The sequence below is a fragment of the Cololabis saira genome, chromosome 20 (assembly GCF_033807715.1).
Source record: "Cololabis saira isolate AMF1-May2022 chromosome 20, fColSai1.1, whole genome shotgun sequence".
In the NCBI taxonomy this organism is placed as follows: domain Eukaryota; kingdom Metazoa; phylum Chordata; class Actinopteri; order Beloniformes; family Belonidae; genus Cololabis; species Cololabis saira.
The window spans coordinates 25,920,160-25,939,414 of NC_084606.1; the positions used below are offsets into that span (position 1 = coordinate 25,920,160).

At 43.0% G+C, this 19,255-nt stretch overlaps 1 protein-coding gene across 1 annotated transcript; it reads left to right on the plus strand.

The window, feature by feature from the left end:
- The first annotated feature begins 1,036 nt into the window (after nt 1-1,036).
- On the plus strand, nt 1,037-10,325 carry tmem88b (transmembrane protein 88 b). The gene is made up of 4 exons (XM_061709778.1): nt 1,037-1,477; nt 3,804-4,202; nt 8,438-8,739; nt 10,051-10,325. Exons 2-3 carry the CDS (start codon nt 3,810-3,812, stop codon nt 8,723-8,725), a joined length of 681 nt encoding a protein of 226 aa, XP_061565762.1. The 5' UTR covers nt 1,037-1,477; nt 3,804-3,809; the 3' UTR covers nt 8,726-8,739; nt 10,051-10,325.
- Nucleotides 10,326-19,255: the final 8,930 nt, after the last annotated feature.

Below are 19,255 nucleotides of genomic sequence, written 5' to 3' on the forward strand. Positions count from 1 at the left end.
TAAATCTGGACACAACTGCATTAAAATTAAAAAATATATTAAAAAACAGAGGTTAAAGCAAATCCCAGATATTTAGGACTTCAATTCTCACCATTCCACTCTGGTGTCCTTTAGATTACTTTATAAAGATTAAATGTGCTCATTTAGAGCTTCATTTCATGCATCCAGCGCCCGTAGGAGACTAAGCTATGACCAAACATCAGCAATAACATCCCAACAGCTCAAACCGGGGAAAACATTTGCACAAACACACATTCAGGGCTGTTTTTAGAAATAAATCACCAACTGGGACAGGGGGCTCTAAAGAGGAGTCCATTAACATGTGTGCATGTCCAAACTTCTCTCTGGTGGGGTATTTTGAAATCATGCAGTTTTTCTTTATCTAATGTCAGTCCATCACTAAAAAGACAGTTATTTATTATTATTATCTAAAATGGCTATTTGTAACAAAACTGAACCACATTAGTAATATTAATCTTTAACTTATCATAAAACAGTACAAAAACTTCATGTCTCATCCTCACAGATTCATGGGAAAGTAATTCGACTGCCATCTTAAAAATCCCCGACTCAGATCATTGAAACATAAAACAATCCTCCCAACAGCATTAAATCTCTCTCATCCACCTCAACGATAAGCGTTTTACAAGCAGACACCTCCGTTGTGGAGGTACCTCAACGCACCACAAGTCTGGCCCCTGCTGCCCTTCCCCCTCGCTCGCTGCTCTCCTGAACCTCAACTTATCAGGTTAGCCACCCCCGTGACCCCAACACACAGCACCCAGCCCCCACTACAGCAGGGAGAGGGCGAGGGGGGGCAGCATGTCCTGGATATGAGAGGAGGAATGCCTGTGCTGAGAGGAGTTGCTGGAGAAAAGCAACGGAGGAGGGGGGCTGATAAGTCTGGTAGGCGGAGGGAAAGTGGGATGGATGCAGGGAGTACAGAGGAGGGAAGAGGCAGACAGAGGGTGAAGGGGGGGTTAAAAGAGAGAGAGAGAGAGAGAGAGAGAGAGAGAGAGAGAGAGAGAGAGAGAGAGAGAGAGGGAGGAGGGCAGACACAAGTTTGACATATTTAAAACAAAGACCACACCATTTGTGAGCGTCATTATCTCCAGCAGCTACAGAAAGCGAGAACGCCATCGGCGGCGAATGAATCTGCACGTGGAAAAGAAAACAGAGGACTGGACTTTGGGAGCTTCCCTGGTAACCGTGACACCGGAGACAGGAAAGGGCTGCAGAGAGTCCACATACCACCCCTGAGAAGAGAAGGGCTTCAGGAGGGAACCGCAGCAAAGACACCACCTGGGTGCAGCTTTGCACAATAAAACAAGTGGAGATAGAGCAGCTAAAGGGATAAAAAAGGTGCATCAAGAACTTATGTGTGGAGGACTGAAGGATCTGGAGAAGTCTTGAGGAGAAACGCAGGAACAAACTGGAGGAACAGCAGCAAGAGGTCCACCGGGCCCCACAGCACAACGTGAGTACGAGCAGCTGCATCACTCAAACATTCAGGCCACATCATCTCTAAACGGCGGAGACACTATTAAGTTATCTGCATAAACTAATGTGCAAGTCTGCGTCCTGAGAAACTGGCTTGTCAAAGCTGCTTTGTCCCTGATTGTGGGGTAATAAGAAGGAACAATAGAGGAGCACTGAAGCATGATAACGGTGTCAGACCGAGCCCAACCTCACACACCAAGGAGGACCAGCTCAAAACCACAACACGGAGGCCGCCGGCCGCCATGTGATCAGCGATACGCCGCCGCCTGCCACTCCTCCGTTAATTCACGGCGTGTTATTTAGAGAAATCCCACTCAGTCAAGACAGCAATGAAGAGTAAGAGGGGCGGGGCGGCCAAAGTGTATTTTCAGTAACCTGCACAATGAGTCACCACCCACACACACACACACACACACACACACACACACACACACACACACACACACACACACACACACACACACACACACACACACACACACACACACACACACACACACACACACACACACACACACACACACACACACACACACACTTTCCTGCCAGTCCTTCCTCTGTGACCTTCCACCTCACAACAACACTTGGGACAACAATGGGGGTGACACATGTGCAAAAATAAACACGAAAGCACCCAGGGCTGCGTCATAAGAGTAAGACGGGAGAGAACCTCCAGCTTTACAACTTTCCTTCAATACATCTCATCCTCAGTTGGCTGTGCAGCCAGAATACCCCCCCGACTGGGATTATTTGTTCATATTATAATAAATAGGCCTGAACCTAAAATGAAATCAATTGTCCTCAAACATTTGGACAGTTTACACCAGATCAGCGCTTCCCACTTACTGACGGAGGCTCGTGTTGCTTTTACACATCGTAGCATCCTGACGTATGATCGGGTCACACGGTGGGAAAATCTGGCGCTTCAGCAAAGTTCTTTGCAGCTGCTTCTCCACACCCATGAAACCTGACGCACAAAACCCCCGCCAAAAGACAAATCCTGACCCAATGGTTGGGAAGGTGCAACCCCCCCCTGTCCATGACTCCGCTGTCCTCAGCATGGTGGGGGCATCACTGCCTCATGACCTCTGAGAGGTGAGGATATCCTGTACCAGACGCAGATGCTTGCTACGTAAAATATCTGTCCGACGACTGCGAACTGAAGAATATTGGACCAGAACAGACTTTCTGCAGAAGCTCCGGCTCAGAAACCTGAAAACATGGGCTACAACCTAAATAAGAAGCGGGCCGGGCCGCAACTCTCGTGCAATGATAATAAACAAATTTACCTGGTTCTTGTCTTTTTAAAAGTGTTTCTTTCTTAAATGCTTAACTTTAATACTTAAGATAGGATACAAGCTCGTCTTCACCTCACTTGTGTACAAACTACATCCTCCCTTTAGGCCGGTCAGCTGACTGATAAGCATCACGCCTCGGGCAACGGGACACTAATGGCACTTTTCCACTAGTACCTACTCGGCTCGACTCAACTCAGCCTGGTTTCTTTTCCATAACAATTCAGCACCTGGAGCAGAAGTAGGAGGTTGGAGCGAAGCTGCTGTGAGGTATTTGATTGTATGATCTAAACGGAGAAGACAACAACACTAAAGATGTAGAACCTGGAGGAGATGATGTATGTGCTGCTGGGTCTGTGGCTTGTGTTCGATATCAAGTTAAAAAATGAGAGTGAGAGAAGCTTCAAGTGGCAACGCTTTTTAATTTTTTTTTGTTTGTCTCAGCGCTGCTGAAAAGTCAGCTGGGAGCCGCCAGCAGCTATGAAGTGACAGAGCTCCTGGTAGATCTGGTTGTTCCTTATCGCCCGTCTAGATCCCTTTTTAATTCTCTCCTCAGCACCAGGTTTATGAACATCTGCACCTCAGAGTTGGATCATGAAACAGACTTTTGCTGCCATTGCCTGTCGGATAAAATTAACAAGAAGCCGCCGTCAGAGTCTCTTTCGCTGATGTCACATCCTGACTCAGACGTCTGACTCCAACCCCCCGACCAATGGGTGGCCTGTAGTGTGACGACGTCAGATACAGCCGACTCAGCCGCTTAGAACCTCGGCAGAGTAGTTACAGAAAAAGTATCTACTCGGCACGTTAGACCCCTAGTAGAAAAAGCGCCAAACCGAGGTGAATCGAGTCGGGCTGAGTAGGTGCTAGTGGAAAAGCGCCATAACACAGCCAGATAATCATCCACCCTCCACTAATTGGAAGAGTGGAGCTCCACTAATTTCCAGAATAGTTTTTGTTTATTCTCCCCGACAATCTTTTAACATATCGTGTCCCATCGTCTCTTAGTTCACGATGAGTATGAGCGGGACTCTGGAGAAGGGGGCGCACCACCAAGCCCTGGACCTGTCGGAGGAGCTGCCGCCTCACCTGCACCATCACCACACCAACCACCACCAGAGCTTCCACCACTCCAACTCCCTGGCCTCCACCGCCGCCATGGGCGGAGGCAGGGAGACGCCTTCGCGCGTGGTCATACCCCCGCCCTACTGCGTGGCGGAGAGCGGGGGCAGCGAGGCCCCCCTGGAGCTGCGGGGCTCGCTGGACTGCTGGGCCTGCTCCGTGCTGGTGACGGCCCAGAACCTGGTGATCGCCGCCATCAACGCCTGCCTCGCCGGGGTGGTGTTCGGCACCATCCTGACTCCAGCCACCGTCATGGTCGTGTTCGGCTTCCTGTGCCACTCCACGGTAAGAACGGGGGACGGAGCAGAGGAGGGAGGGGATGTTGGAGCTCTGGACTCTATTCATCAAACATCCTGAAGTCCTGATCTCATAACTTTGAACAGGTTTAGGGTGGAGTTTGGCTCCATCACTGACAAAGGATTTCATAACCAGATAAACCGATAGATGGGTATCTGGACGGGCCGAATGGTCAGGAGTCTAAGGAACCAAGGCTGCTTGGGGTTCAAAGAGTACGTAAAAAAAATGAAAATAAATATTTGATGACAACAAGAAGAATATTTGAGAAGTATTTGGGACTTTCTGTCGATCCACGGCCGGAGAGACCCCGATTCTCCTGGTTCTCATGTTCTTCCCACAATTAGACCTCATGTGACAGCAGCTTAGCGGAGGATTAACCAGGCTCTGCTTCGGCAGGATAAAGAAAAGAGGGAGAGAGCAAATTAAAAAAAAAAAGAAAAAGGCTGAGAAAATAAAACAGAATGAAAGTATTTAAGGTTCTTTAAACTTAACAACACAAAAAGAAACACTAAAGACATTTGAAATGACTCACGCAGGCACTTTATACGGCGTTGCGGACTCGAGAAGAGCTTTACGACTATAATCTGCTTTGTATCTGGAGCCACCGAGTTTTAAAAGAAAGCTTACGAGTCTAATCAGGTGCACCTCCGACCAAACGTACTTTCTCTCCTAAAAGCTGAGCTACATAACTTTTTATGGTTGTGTGTTGCCATCACGATACAGCTTAGGACAAAAATGTACTTTCAGAGTTCACAAATATATCCAATGAAACCACTATGAGATGTTTGGACCCACTTGTATGCAAGTGATGTACTAAACCTACTAAACTTGGATCATCTGTATTCATTCATGATAATCTGATGGAGTCAGTTTCAGCCCAGATACTCAGATAGTGGTTCAGACATATAATACAGGTGTTAATAAGTTGTTCCACAACAATACTCTGAAGTCTGGAAACTGCATTTCTTTAGACTTCCTTGGCCTTTGTGCATTCAGTTTCATTTTTACCAACTAGATGCAGTTTGATGGTTCAACGATAACAGAATATTACACTTCTCTAATTAGGCGTCCAGTCATTTCATTGCATCTGACCAGACTGTTTATCTCCCTTCTCCCTCTGTAACACAAACGCTCTTTTGAACCCTTTTGACATTTCAACTCAATTTATATAATATATATATATATATATATATATATTCATGTGACCAATTTACTACCAAACACTCGCTGCGTTCTTTTCAGATAAAGAAGATGAGTTCAATACATCTAATAACAATCCCAATGATTTAAATTCAGATCCAGTCAAAGACGCTCTGATCTAAACCACATTAGTCTGAGTCAACTAACATAACTGGACTCCTTTAAATCCAGTTTAATACAGTAAAACAGTATTTATAAAAATACAGATTAGTGAAAGTTTTCTAGCTAATGAAAGTTAATGACGGCAATACAGGCAAATACAAACGAGTGCGGAGCGGTTGTAAGTGCATCATGGGAATATAAACAGCAGCCTTGGCCGTTAACAGGATAACTTAAAAACCTGGAGCCGAGTCCACGAGAGAGACGTCTGGTAACTGAAGGCTCTGCCTCGTTCTGTACTTTGAGAAGCTCCCAGAAATACTAGAAAGGAGAGTTGCTCGTTGCTCAGTTGATGCATGGACCAGGCGTCATTCCAGACTTTTCTGCAGCGTGACAGCTCAAGTTTCATCTGACCAAAGGACACCTTCCCACACTTCCTCTGGGGGATCTGGTTCGTCCTTTAGATGGTTCTTGAAGCTCCCTAACATCCACATTACTTTATCAATGTTGTGGACAGGGAACCATTTCAGCATCATTTAAATCACAAGGATGGCCAAAATAAATAAAGTGGCGTACATAAAGAGCTATGGTTATTTTTCTTCTCCCATAAGAAACCAACTACAACACTTGTATGTATAATAATCTATATGGAGATTTTATATCATCCATCATCTGCCTCGTTCACGCCAGCAGTTCGTTCCACCTCCGCAGTTCCTTTATTTTTTTCAAACCTGCTCTGCTGTGATTTGAGGTGTGTCTTAATGTGGAAAGGTGCAACCGTGGTAGGAGGGTGGGGGCAAACTTTGTGCAAAGGATCCAATTGGAGATGTCTGACAGAACTGTTCAGGTCCGTTGTGAGCAGGGCTGCGGCTATCGAATATTTTGGTGATCGATTATTCTATGAAATATTCCATCGATTAATCGGATAAAACTTTCTTTTGATTTATTAAAGCGCAATTATAAATACAAAATAGAAAACAAGACAGATTACTTGATTAAAAACAATCAATTTGTTTCTTTTTGAGAATAATTGACATTTATTTACATATTAAGCAAACTAGTAAACTGTTTGTTAAATTTTCCAATAAAAATAAATAAAATTAATTTAAACTTAACATTTCCTGAAACATTAAAAAAAAAAAAGTTTTCTAAGTATCAAAAATAAAAAATATTCTTAAACACTACTTTTAAATTGTGCAACTTCACATTCAGAACCAACACGTTTCAACAGAGATGCTTGGCTGTGGACCGGGACTTGGAACAAGAGTCTTACACCATGTGGATACATTTAAATTCATTTTTAATTTGAAATAATCCCACAGCTTCAACATCTTCTTTCTCTTCCTCTTATTACTTTCGCTTTGCTGTGTTTTCTCATTCGCACTGTCACTGTTGTCAGTCCCGGCCTGTCTACTTACTTATAAGGGACACATGCCTGTTAGCACGTTGTGCCACATTAAAAAGAATCCGTGCGAAACGTGAAGTTTAAATGTATTTTTTATTTAAACGAGGCTTCAAGGCAGAGGAAATTCCTCTATCATTTTTTGTAATCGAGTTACTTGAGGTACTCGAGGAATCATTGCAGCCCTAGTAGTGAGCGTCTCTCTCTCTATCGCCCACTGAGGCCCCAGACTCCAGCAGCTACAAAGAAACTCGTCCCGGCGCTGCTGCGTGTCTCAGGATCAAGGACAAACCCGAGGAACGAGACTCAGTACATTCACGTCCACTAAGAAAAAGTCGAATTTTGCATTAATCCGACTGATATCGAATTTTTAAAAGCCGTGTATACACCTTAACCTAACTGAAGCTCTTGAGATCGAGCCATTAATGGGGCTCTAATTCCCGTTATTCGAGTTATACTGTCTTCAGACTGTCTTGAGACTGCAGAGCGACGTCAAGCTCTGTGAAAACCGACACTGGGGAGGGAACGTGTGAATCCACCAGGAAGGTGGAGGCAGAATCAAGAGGGTCCTACTCCTAGCTTTCCAATCCATCTCTCATCTGGCGGATTTGTTGTTTTTGCACCCCAAGCATCTTTACGTGCTTGCAGGGCTCCTTTCATCTGCTTTGGCTGTGAAGGGAAGAAAGACTGAGAAAGAAGCAGTCCACGCCTGACCATGAATTGTCTTTTGAACGAGGTGTGAAACTACCCTGAAACCGAAGAGCTGCGACTCCAACGTGGATCGAGGCTCAGGCGCCGACCTTCAAACTCCAAGTTATTCTAGTTCCAACTTTGATGCGTTTCGTTGAATTGACAGACTTATAATAATAATACATTTTATTTATAGAGCACTCTTCATTCAGGGAATCTCAGAGTGCTTACAAGATTAACACGAGTTAAAACTTTAGTTTAGAAGTTAAGACTTCTGTATTTCAGCAATGTTGAAATACAGAACTATGTGCAGTAGTGTAAACAAAGGCTTGACTTTACAATAACGGATGCCTTCCTCCTGCTGATCTCACAGAAAACCCCGTTTTTACTCTCAAGCACGTTGTGCAATCAAACATTCGCTTCATCTGTCACAGGGAGATAAGGATGATTCAGGCCTGCTGTCTCTCCTCTCCTCCGTTGGATTCCTGATCCTTTCACCTCTTTTCCCACTCCCTCCGTTATTACTCAACTACAAGTGTTTTGACATACAACATGTGCTGTTCTTCATCACTGAACACACTAATGCAGCTTTAAAGTGGCTCCTCAAAACCAGATTTGTGTGAAGCGGGCCTATTGTGCAGTTTGTGCATATGGATGCTAGAGATCATGCAATGTTTGCAGCCTTGTACTGGAGCCTGTCCTCACCTCGTAAACACATACCAGACTGCCTATTTCATATCTGTTCTCTCCTGCACCGCATCTAGCTGGGTTATGAGACATGCATACCTGCAGCACAGCTTTCCTCTTCATCTTCCTCGTCTCGCCCTCGCAGGTCCGGCCCCACGGGACGACCCCCTACTGCTCGGACCTGCTGACTGACGGAGGCTGCGTGGCTTTGCTGGTAGTGGGCTTCCTCCTGGTCACCCCTCTGCTGGTGCTGGCGCTGGCTGCGTACTGCCGCCTGGCCCGCCACCTCCAGCTGGGCCTGTGCTTCATCCCGTACAGCCGGGCCGTCTACAAGAACCTGCCGGCCACGCAACACCGCGGCCTGGGCACCGGCTGCTGCGGCGGAGGAGGAGACGGAGGCGAGAGCAGCGGGAAGGGGAAGGTCTGGGTGTGAGAGGGGAACAAGAGGTGAGGACAACCATTAGATGAAACATATAAATAAAAAGGGAAGAAAAGAAGAGAGCTGGGTTGTGGGAGGAGTAGGAAGACTAATAGAAGATAGGGGTCACTCCTGGGTGGGCGGGGCTATCAAAGATATTTTTGTTGGCATTGTTCCCGTGATTACATCGGATGTAACAGGAGCCGTCTCTCTTTAGTAACGTTCCAGTTATAAAAAAGGTACAAAAATTAGTTCACGCTGGATCAACTACATGTTTATCTGCAACAGTTCCACCGTGCAAAATCAGACAAACCCAAAATATATTCAGAGCAGAACAACAAAAATGTTGGAAATAAATCATTAAAAAAAAGAGTCAATTTCAACTTTGATGGCAGCAAAGAGAGTTGAGATGTGGTGTTTTAGACCATAAATACATCTGGAAAGTTGCAGAGATTTGGTTAGAGGGATGTTGCCCCCAACTTGTTTGATATAGGACTCGAGCTACGCAAGTCTTATTTACGGTATTTTTAATTATTTTATGCACCAACAGTGTTTCCCTGACAATGACTGCCCACATGGGAGCTGATGTTGCTATAAATACCTGCAGAGAGCTTTCAGCACTGATGTTTGGTTTCCAGATGTGCACGTTGCCCATTCCATTCCCTCTATCACCACACATGGAGACTTTTGGCCTGAACACTGTGAGAAGCTGCATGCCCCCACCCCCCACCCCCCACCCCACCCCACCCCTCTTTAGTCCCGAGGATTTGGAATTAACCGTTTGCAAAAAGAATTCAAAACTTTCATTTTACAAAACTGCCACAGGACAGTTTTTACCATTTTTTCTGAAGAGTTTGACGATAACAGGCATCCAGTATTGATTTTCAGCTTTCTCCTGTTTCTGACTTTTGCAGAAAAGATATTCAAACCCTTCAAATTTTAAGCTACAGACATGTTTTAATTACCCAGTCATGCCACTCATCTGTTACCAACTAATCTAATTACGGTATTAGCAAGATGCTCTTTTTAGGCATTTCTTTTAATTACCACTTAATTCTCTGTTTTTTTGTTGCCCATCTCCAACTTCATAAAGTTTTACTGCCTTTAAATTAGAAATTAACAAATACCATCAAGAAAGGTTTAATTTCTCACTTTCATATGTTTTCTATGCCCTCAGTGCACAATATTTGTAAAATGTATTTTTATTCAAATCTAACAAGACGTTTCATGTTTTTTTGCATTTGTAATAGCATTGTGATGTACAATGTGTTCATGAAATAAAGATAAAAGTTAAGGCTGAGAATCATCTGGCAATTGATAAAGTTATTTGTGTTTAACAGAGTCCAACTTCAGGAGGGGAAGGAAAGAGACATAATTCAACACTGAAATTGTCAAAAACAGAGAATGACCAAGCCACCTTCAACTTCCCCGAACAGACCACAGGAAAGAGGATCTCTGAAAATAGCTTATTGTGTTGACACAAAACTTGTATCTTATCACATTTATATTGTCATGAACACCATTTGACATGTGTAGCTCTGTGTTTAGCTGTTGCTATCTGTAATTACAGTTTCTTGTACCGTTTTTACTTTAAGAATAAAGTTTTTTGATTTTTCTCAGGTTGTCTGCCCTGTTACTACGATGAGGTGGCGTGGGCCGAGTCTCCCATGAGCAGTAGATGAGGGGAAATGATTAAATGTGACACTATTTAGTTTACGAGTGGACAAAAGGAGCCTTACTTGCAACGTATGTGCAATTGAAAAAACATTTCTGACTCGTTTCTGTGGGAGTTCATGCTGCAGCTAAACAATGTTCAATCCAGCGTGACACATTATTGCATTGGGATTTCTTTGATGATTATGTCTTAATTTATAAACAAATTTCAGGTGAAGCCACTCATAATTCCCGATAAAATTCAAGATGCAGTTGACTTGACAGAAAGCAGCGTTTGTCTCCCTCAAGTGGTGAAAGAGCAGAATGACAAGACAAAAAAAAAATGGCACAAATAAACACTTGCAAATATTTTGGACATAATCCAAAATATTTTTGTCTTCTAATGACAAACCATAAGAGAGTGGAGCAATTAAATTCGCATTTGATAAGTTTCTGGGTGGGATACACTGAAGGTGATGCACAGGACTCATGAATGGAATTAGATGATTTTCTGCTCGACCAGCTATGACCAGCAAGGGGGGCAAATGAGGATCCACCACCACAACTTTTGGAGTAACAAACATCATCCACCTACTGAGCATGCCCATTTTAATGAAACGAGAAAAGAAGTACAAATGTAAGAGACCACACAGCCATCGTTCACTAACAAAACAGTTGTGAGGAAAATCATAGAATTTCCATTAGTACATGATTAGGAATTTGATTCATCACCCGAGTCCCAAATACATAATACAGGGCGGGAAAATCTTCTTGTGCATTATGTTACCTAAATGTTTAATTTTGTTTTCAGGCCACGCACACAAACAACCTGCTAAAAGCCCGTCCAAAAGCAGCAGTCAGGTTTGGAGGATATCCTGTGTTTTAGCTGGATTTTATATTTTAGCACAAATACCTCTGTCCAGGCTGGTAAAACTATATTTTGGCTTTCTATTCTTGCAGCCTGTTGCAGTTTTGTATTGAACGTAAATTTAGTCAATGTGTTGTCACTAGTACTTTGAATAATGCAAAAAGAAAAAAGGGACAGCTATCTAACATTACTGCTGTGAATATTTATATCAAACATAGTATGTTACAATCCACATTCTAGGGACACTATGTACGTCAACATTTATGAATTTACGACAAGTGAGTTTCAGTTTCAGCATCTAGTCAAGCCCACAATCCCCCCAAAAAACAAAAACAAAAAGGTCTGACATCAGGTTTTGGTGTTTTTTTTAAAGAAAATAAAAAAGTAGACATGCAAGGTATGACCCGCCAGCACTTTGGCCGGTCCCAATTGCTAACTGCAGCCAAGTGCATAAATCAATGAAGCATTAAATGCAGCAAACGCTGCAGGCTGTGTGCTCTTCTGCGTTTTTAACCTCTTCACATTTGACACCTTTATTACATTGAGCTCATTGCTCAGCAGGGTGATGCTGCTTTAAGTGCTGGATTATGGTCTGTAGGACCAATGTGGATATTGAAGTAACAGTTATTTAACATGATAATTCATCATGAATTTATTGAGCATTGACAATAGCTTTTAAACACAGAACTGCTAAAGCTTTTTACCAGATAAAAATAATAAATTGCAAAATTGCTCAATTAATATATTACTAATGTGCACTTGAGCCTACGGTGATGCAAGAACTATTTTTTGAGGCTTTTGAGTTGTGTTTTGAGCATGTGTGTCACACTTGTCACCGTCAGGCGGACCAAACCATTTTGCGCGTGTGATATTTTATTTTGTCCATGAAGAAAATGTCATCACTTTTATTATAAACCTGTTCATTCTGTAAGGCAAATTTCACATACACATATGTAAATACTCCAAAACTCCACCCCACTTTAAAAGTTTCTTACTTGAGAGTACATTAAATCCTTTAAATTAATTGACACCAAACAAAGTATAACATCAACCGATATATACGAGAAGTTTTTTTTAAGATGAATACTGTATTTACATTTTACTTATTTTTTCATATTTTATTTATTCACTCGTTTATGTGTCATTCTCCCTACTCCTGTTAATTTCACTGGAATTTTATATTTATTTTTTTGTTACATATTGGAGCACTTGTCTGATGTCCTTTGTATATAACATCTTCTCAATAAAAAAACAAACATTTTGCGCATCTAGGACTGTGACATAAAGTTCATTATTTCAGTTGATGTTATCAATATATTTGAAAATAAATTATGACATAAATTAATTGGAGAGCCCAATTCATTCGAAATTTAAAAAAAATAAATTAATAAAAAAAAAAAAAAACTTGTTCCACTTTCCCCCCAAAACCACGCCCATGGTGCAGTTGGCTCATTAATAAGCAGCTTAGTGGGAGAGTTCCCGTGTGTGGCCTTCATTTGGAGAGGTTGTAGGCAGCAAAAGTCCGTAACGCCCTTGGTCATTGTGTGAAACTATAGTTTTCAGGCATTTTAAAAACATGAACCAAATCAAACCACATGTAACCCAGTAGATAATTGGGACTAGAAATATATATATATAAAATCCAGTAGAAAATCGGAACTGGTAATATTATTGTTTCTTTGAAAATTTTCATTTTATTTATTACCTCTCATTGGGTTATTATTCTGTTAATTTATTTATTTTGCACACACCCAGTCTTTTAATATTATTTGTGAAAGAAAGTAGTTCTAACCTATTATCGAGGTAATTCCACCCTATTCTCGCGAGAGTTAGCGCGAGAGAGAGAAATGCGGCAGAAAAGCTGAGTCATGGCATAGATAACGAGCAGAGAATACAGAAGAAAGTCACAATTATTAAACAAAAAAAACGGTTGTTAACTCACTTAGGAGCACAGAAGAACTCTGAAAATATACCTACCGGAAGCGGAGCAGTGTTGAAGATCTGTTAGTTGTTTTCGGCAAGGGACCTGGTGAGTTATCTGAGCTAGCTCGCGCTAGCTAGCGAATGCTAACAGCCGTAGCTACATGTTTTATCAGTGCTTGAAATGGCGGAGAATTTGTAAATACATGAACGTGACTTACAACTACTTTTCAGTGTGTGTGTGTTAAGAGGCAAAGCTCTTATTTTGCTCGGATTATCTGATGAACAATGAGGTTTGCTATTTATTTTGCTGTTCTGTGTGTTTATTTTCTGTTTTATTCTGAGATGCACTGTTATGAGGTATGTGTTAAAGTTAATTCATAACAAGGCAGATACTCCGAAGTCTTGAATGTTTTATTTTAATGTGTGTTAAAGGTGCATTTTGTTATTTTCAGTTCATTTCATACAGAATGTGTGCAATGGTTAAAGAGAGTTGAAATTCATTTTATTTCATCTGGTAAACAGATAAAAAAATACCATAATTCATGGTAAACTACTGAGGTACTTACCTTGAGGAAAAAAGAGAACTGTACAGTTAAAGAAGATAATTAATCTAATCATTACTGTGTTCCAGTAGTGTGTGATGAGATTTGGATATGGCCATAATACAAAGTTGATGATTTGAAAGTAGTAATAGTCCTGTTTTTATACAGGCTAGGTTTTTGAGAACCCTCAGAACTTTCTGTGGATCTGGATCTGGATTCTCCTCGTGGACGGAGATGGCGAGCCAGTGGAAACATTCCTAACCCAAGGAGCAGAGAACCCGCACCTGAGCCGAGGAGGACGGCCAGCCTTCCAGCCTTATTTGAATGTGTTGTGGTAGGACCACTGCACATACCCTTGACTATTGAGCCCTGACTGTTTACAAATCCCCTGACTTGACTTGACTCTGAACTATCGCGTGCTGCAGTTTTTTTTTCCACCCTAAAGGAACATTTTTTGATTTAAAGGAACATTTCAAAGGACATTACTGTACAATTATTTGTACGGACAATTTCTGTTTTTTATTTATTTATATTTGAAGATCAGTTGAATATTACTGAATTTGTTATTTTATTTTGATACAACCTTTTCACATGAATACAGTTCATTTTCCATTTAAACTACCTTGTGGCTCCATTTATTCATTGTGGTTGTCGTTTTCCTTCAAACCCTCCTCTACGAACCTAGTACTAGCCCATTCATTATTAACCCTGTTGCACCTAGCGGGTTACAGGTGAAAACTTGGCGAGCCAGCCAGGAGGGTTTTATTTGTGATCAAACTCCTTCACTAAAACGTTGAGACAAACCACAATTTAGTAACTGGAGCAACAAACGGTAAATTTTGCATTTATTTACCCAGACTTTTACAGCAAATTGTCTAAAGTGTTGATTCAAAAATATTTTCTGCATTCACCTGAAAAAATGGAGGTTGTAATCGAATCAGAAAATATTAGAATTCAGAACGCCGTTTTAGTTAGTGGCCTAACTAACTCAGAGCTTGATAAAGAAGCTTTTGTCTTCCTGGAACAGCATGGGCCAGTAGCCAGGATGGTTAAAATTCCATCTACTGACAAAGAGATACAGGTTATTGTTGAGTTTCAACATGAAGCTACAGTCAATGAGTTATCGAGACAACACTTACCATTACATCGACCCACTACAGATCCAGATGTCGTACACCACATTGAAAGCCTAGCCAGTGTCTACAGTTCTGAGGTTAGTGCTTCTGTAACAGTAGCTTACCTGACTGAGCTGAGAAATTTAGCAAGGAGGAGCAGTAGGTCATTTGAAGACATTTTGAGGGCAGAGTTGGCTAGAATAGGAGAGTCAGTGGAGAAAGGGGCAGAAGCCATTGTCACTGGAAGTCCTGCAGAATCAGAGCCATTACTCCCCCAAGTTGAACCTCAAGTTAGGCAACCTGCTTCCCCTGCATTTGAAAATGCAAGCTCAGTTAGTGTCACACCTCATCCTTCTGCCACCGTCACTGAAACTGACAGGAAAATGCAATCGCCCCAATTGTCAGCCGATCTGATCAGTACACCAGAGGTGCAACGTGTCATCGTGGAGCACATTGTAAAGAGCAGTGAGGTAGCTTCTCATTCCAATTTGTCTTACAAGCTGAAACCTTTCTCTGGGAGAGTTCCCCACCCAGCTTTTGAAGTTGATTACGATGCTTGGCGCAGCAGTGTAGAGTTTTACTTAAATGACCCCACCATACCAGACTCCCAGGTTGTCAGAAAAATTGTAGAGAGTCTCTCACTGCCAGCAGCCAATGTAGTGAAATCACTAGGCCCAAAAGCAACTCCTAAGACTTACCTCACCCTGCTTGATTCAGCTTATGCCGCAGTGGAAGACGGTGATGAGCTCTTTGCTCGCTTTTTGAACACTAACCAGAATGTTGGCGAGAAAGCTTCTGATTTCTTTCAGAGGTTACATGTTGCTTTGAGCTCAGTAATCAGCAGAGGCGGGATACCTCCTGGTGATGTGAACAAACAACTTCTCCGACAGTTTTGTCGCGGCTGCTGGGATAGCTCGTTGCTAACCAGTCTCCAGCTTGAACAGCGGAAAAATGAGCCTCCTTGTTTTGCTGAACTGCTTCTACTACTGCGCACTGAAGAGGATAAGCAGGCCAGCAAAGCAACCAGAATGAAACAACATTTGGGGATAACAAAAACAAGAGCTCTCACACAGTTACAAACCACACACCTACCAGACACGAGCATTTATTACCCCATGATGGATCCTGATGATGATCCCACTGCAGATAGTGATCTCAGGAAGCAGCTTGCAAATCTTAGTGCCCAAGTAGCCAGGCTCCAGGCCAAATGCACAGACAAACCTGAAAAAACTGCAGCAAAAGGGACCAAAAAACAGCAACAAAAAACAAAAGTTGAACCAGATGTAAAAGAAATCAAACAAATCACAGCAAGGGTATCAAGACCTAAACCGTGGTACTGTTTCAGATGTGGGGAGGATGCTCACATTGCTTCAGGATGCAGCAAAGACCCAAACCCAGCGCTAGTTGCTGCCAAAAGGAAAGCGCTTAAAGAAAAGCAGCGTGTGTGGGAAAGCTACAATATCACCCCTGACACCTTTGATTTAAACTAGGTCAAGTTTCTGTTGTGGGACAGACAGAAGCTAGGCATGAGAAACGTCCCATCTTGAAAAACACTAGGAAGGCAGTGTGCTTAAACACTGATACACATAACAGTAAGAAACTGCCTCGTCGACTTGTGGGGAGTAAGTGTACATCCAAAGTAGCTGTCAATGGAGTGGACTGCAGCTGTTTACTGGATACAGGCTCACAAGTCACTACCATATCCATGACCTTCTACCAAGACCATTTATCAGAGCACCCCATTAAGCCCATTTCTGACCTTCTTGAAGTTGAGGGGGCAAATGGCCAGACTGTCCCATATCTCGGATATGTGGAGACCAACATAAAGTTCCCAAAAAACTTTTTGGAAAGCGAACCTGAAATACTCACCTTGGCCCTCATTGTCCCTGATCTTCGTTCAAACAGTGATATCCCCCTGCTAATTGGCACAAACACTCTTGACCCCTTGTATGACCTATGCTGTGAGTTCTTACCTCATTGTCAGTCCAGCCCATATGGCTATCGGCAGGTCCTGAAAACACTTGAGGTCAGAAAGAAACAAGCTGAAAATGGCAGAATTGGTCTGGTGAAACTTAAAGGTCAAGCTATTGATGTTTTACCTGCTAACCAGAAGGTTCTGTTGGAGGGTTTTGTGTGTTCCAACCAAGCAGAGTCGGAACAGTGGGCATTACTTGAACAGCCAACTAACTCATCTTTGCCAGGCGGTGTCTTTGTCGATTGTTGCCTCATTACTCTGCCAAAGCATGGTCCCTACAAAGTGCCAGTGCTCTTGAGAAACGAGACAAATCATGACATCACACTTCCAGCCAATTGGGTGATCGCTGAGCTAGTTGTCCCCGATTGTGTCATTCCACATCCTTTGCCCACAGAGAAAAGTGACCAGCCGGTCACTGTTAACTGTTCTGAACAGCAGCAGAACATGGACACAAAGTCTTTCTTGGACTTCGACTTTGGTACATCCTCACTTCCTGAGGAATGGAAGCACAGGATTACACACACATTGAACACCTTCTCCGATGTCTTCTCTCACCACGACCTCGACTTCGGGCATGCGACCAAGGTGCAGCATCACATTAACCTAAAGGATGAGACTCCCTTTAAACAGAGGTCACGACCTGTTCACCCCAATGATTTTGAAGCAGTCAAAAAGCATCTCAGGGCACTCTTAGATGCTGGTGTCATCAAAGAGTCGGAATCCCCGTTTTCCTCACCCATTGTTGTAGTGCGGAAAAAGAATGGTGACGTGAGGTTATGTGTGGATTATCGAAAACTAAATCTCCAGACCATCCGTGATGCGTATGCATTGCCAAACTTAGAGGAATCATTTTCAGCCCTTGCTGGGTCGAAATGGTTTTCGGTGATGGACCTCAAGTCGGGGTATTACCAAATCGAAATGTGTGAGGCAGATAAACCAAAGACAGCCTTTGTATGTCCCTTTGGGTTTTATGAATTTAATCGTATGCCCCAGGGAATAACAAATGCCCCAAGCACTTTTCAAAGGCTCATGGAAAAATGTATGACAGACATAAACTTAAAAGAAGTTCTCGTCTTCTTGGATGATTTAATCGTGTTTTCCAGCACACTTGAAGAGCATGAGACCCGGCTTGTTCATGTCCTTGAACGATTGAGAGAATACGGGCTCAAGCTCTCACCTGAAAAATGTCGGTTCTTTCAGACCTCCGTTCGTTATCTAGGACACATCGTGTCCAGGGAGGGAGTAAAGACAGATCCCGAGAAGGTTGAATCGTTAAAAACCTGGCCAAGACCAAAAACGTTAAAAGAACTCCAGTCGTTCCTTGGGTTTACCGGTTATTACCGGAGGTTCGTGAAAGACTACTCAAAAATAGTTAAACCACTTACCTCTCTCACTGCCGGCTATCCATCTCGGCACAAGGGCCGCAAACCCAGTCCAAATGACGGTAAATACCTTGACCCCAAGCAACCTTTTGGTGAACGCTGGGGTGACGCATGTCAGCAAGCCTTTGAAAGGATCATTGCACAACTCACCTCTGCACCCGTGCTCGGCTATGCTGATCCAAAGCTACCCTACTTCCTGCATACAGATGCCAGCACCACAGGATTGGGAGCTGCCCTGTATCAGCAACAGGGAGGGATCTCGCGCGTGATCGCGTATGCAAGCCGAGGTTTATCTCGAAGTGAGTCCAGATACCCGGCTCATAAATTGGAGTTTTTGGCCCTTAAATGGGCCATAACAGACAAATTTCATGATTATCTGTACGGCAATACTTTCACTGTTGTTACAGATAACAACCCTTTAACTTACCTGCTCACCTCAGCGAAGCTAGATGCCGCTAGCTACCGCTGGCTTGCAGCATTATCAACTTACACCTTTGACATCAAATACAGAGCTGGCAGACAGAATCTAGACGCTGATGGTCTATCCAGGCGGCCTCACGGCGGGCTTGTGGATGACGTGGCTTCTCAGGAGGAATGCCAACGCATTGAGAAGTTCAGGTCTCATCTTCTGTCATCTTTAAGGGACGCTGAGCCTCAACATCTCCTTGCAGATACTGTCACTGCAACCTGTCAAAGGCATACAGCTTTGTTAGATGATGAACCCACTTTTGGCCTTGTGCAGTCTCTTGCCATGTCCTCTGCAGCCATTCCTACTGTCTTTGAGGAGGACGACCTCAACAATGGTCTTCTCACTATTCCAAAGTACAGTCATTCTGATCTCATGCAGGCACAAAGAAATGATTCTATTATTGGCAAAGTCATCAGCCTGTTAGAGTCAGGAAGTAACTTACCTGCTGGATTCAAAGCTGATTCTTCCGACCTTCATCTTATCTTGAAGGAATGGAAACGTCTCAAGCTTCAAGATGGTCTTCTTTACCGGAAGCGCTTCTCTGGAACTGAAACCATCATGCAGTTTGTTCTCCCTGAGGCCCTTAGGTCCATTGTTTTGCAAAATCTTCATGATGAG

Excerpts from the sequence above, each read along its gene's own strand:
- tmem88b (XM_061709778.1), top strand. The coding sequence starts at position 3,810 with ATGAGTATGAGCGGGACTCTGGAGAAGGGGGCGCACCACCAAGCCCTG. Across the intron at positions 4,203-8,437 it reads GCTTCCTGTGCCACTCCACG|GTCCGGCCCCACGGGACGAC; the intron begins GTAAGAACGGGG and ends TCGCCCTCGCAG.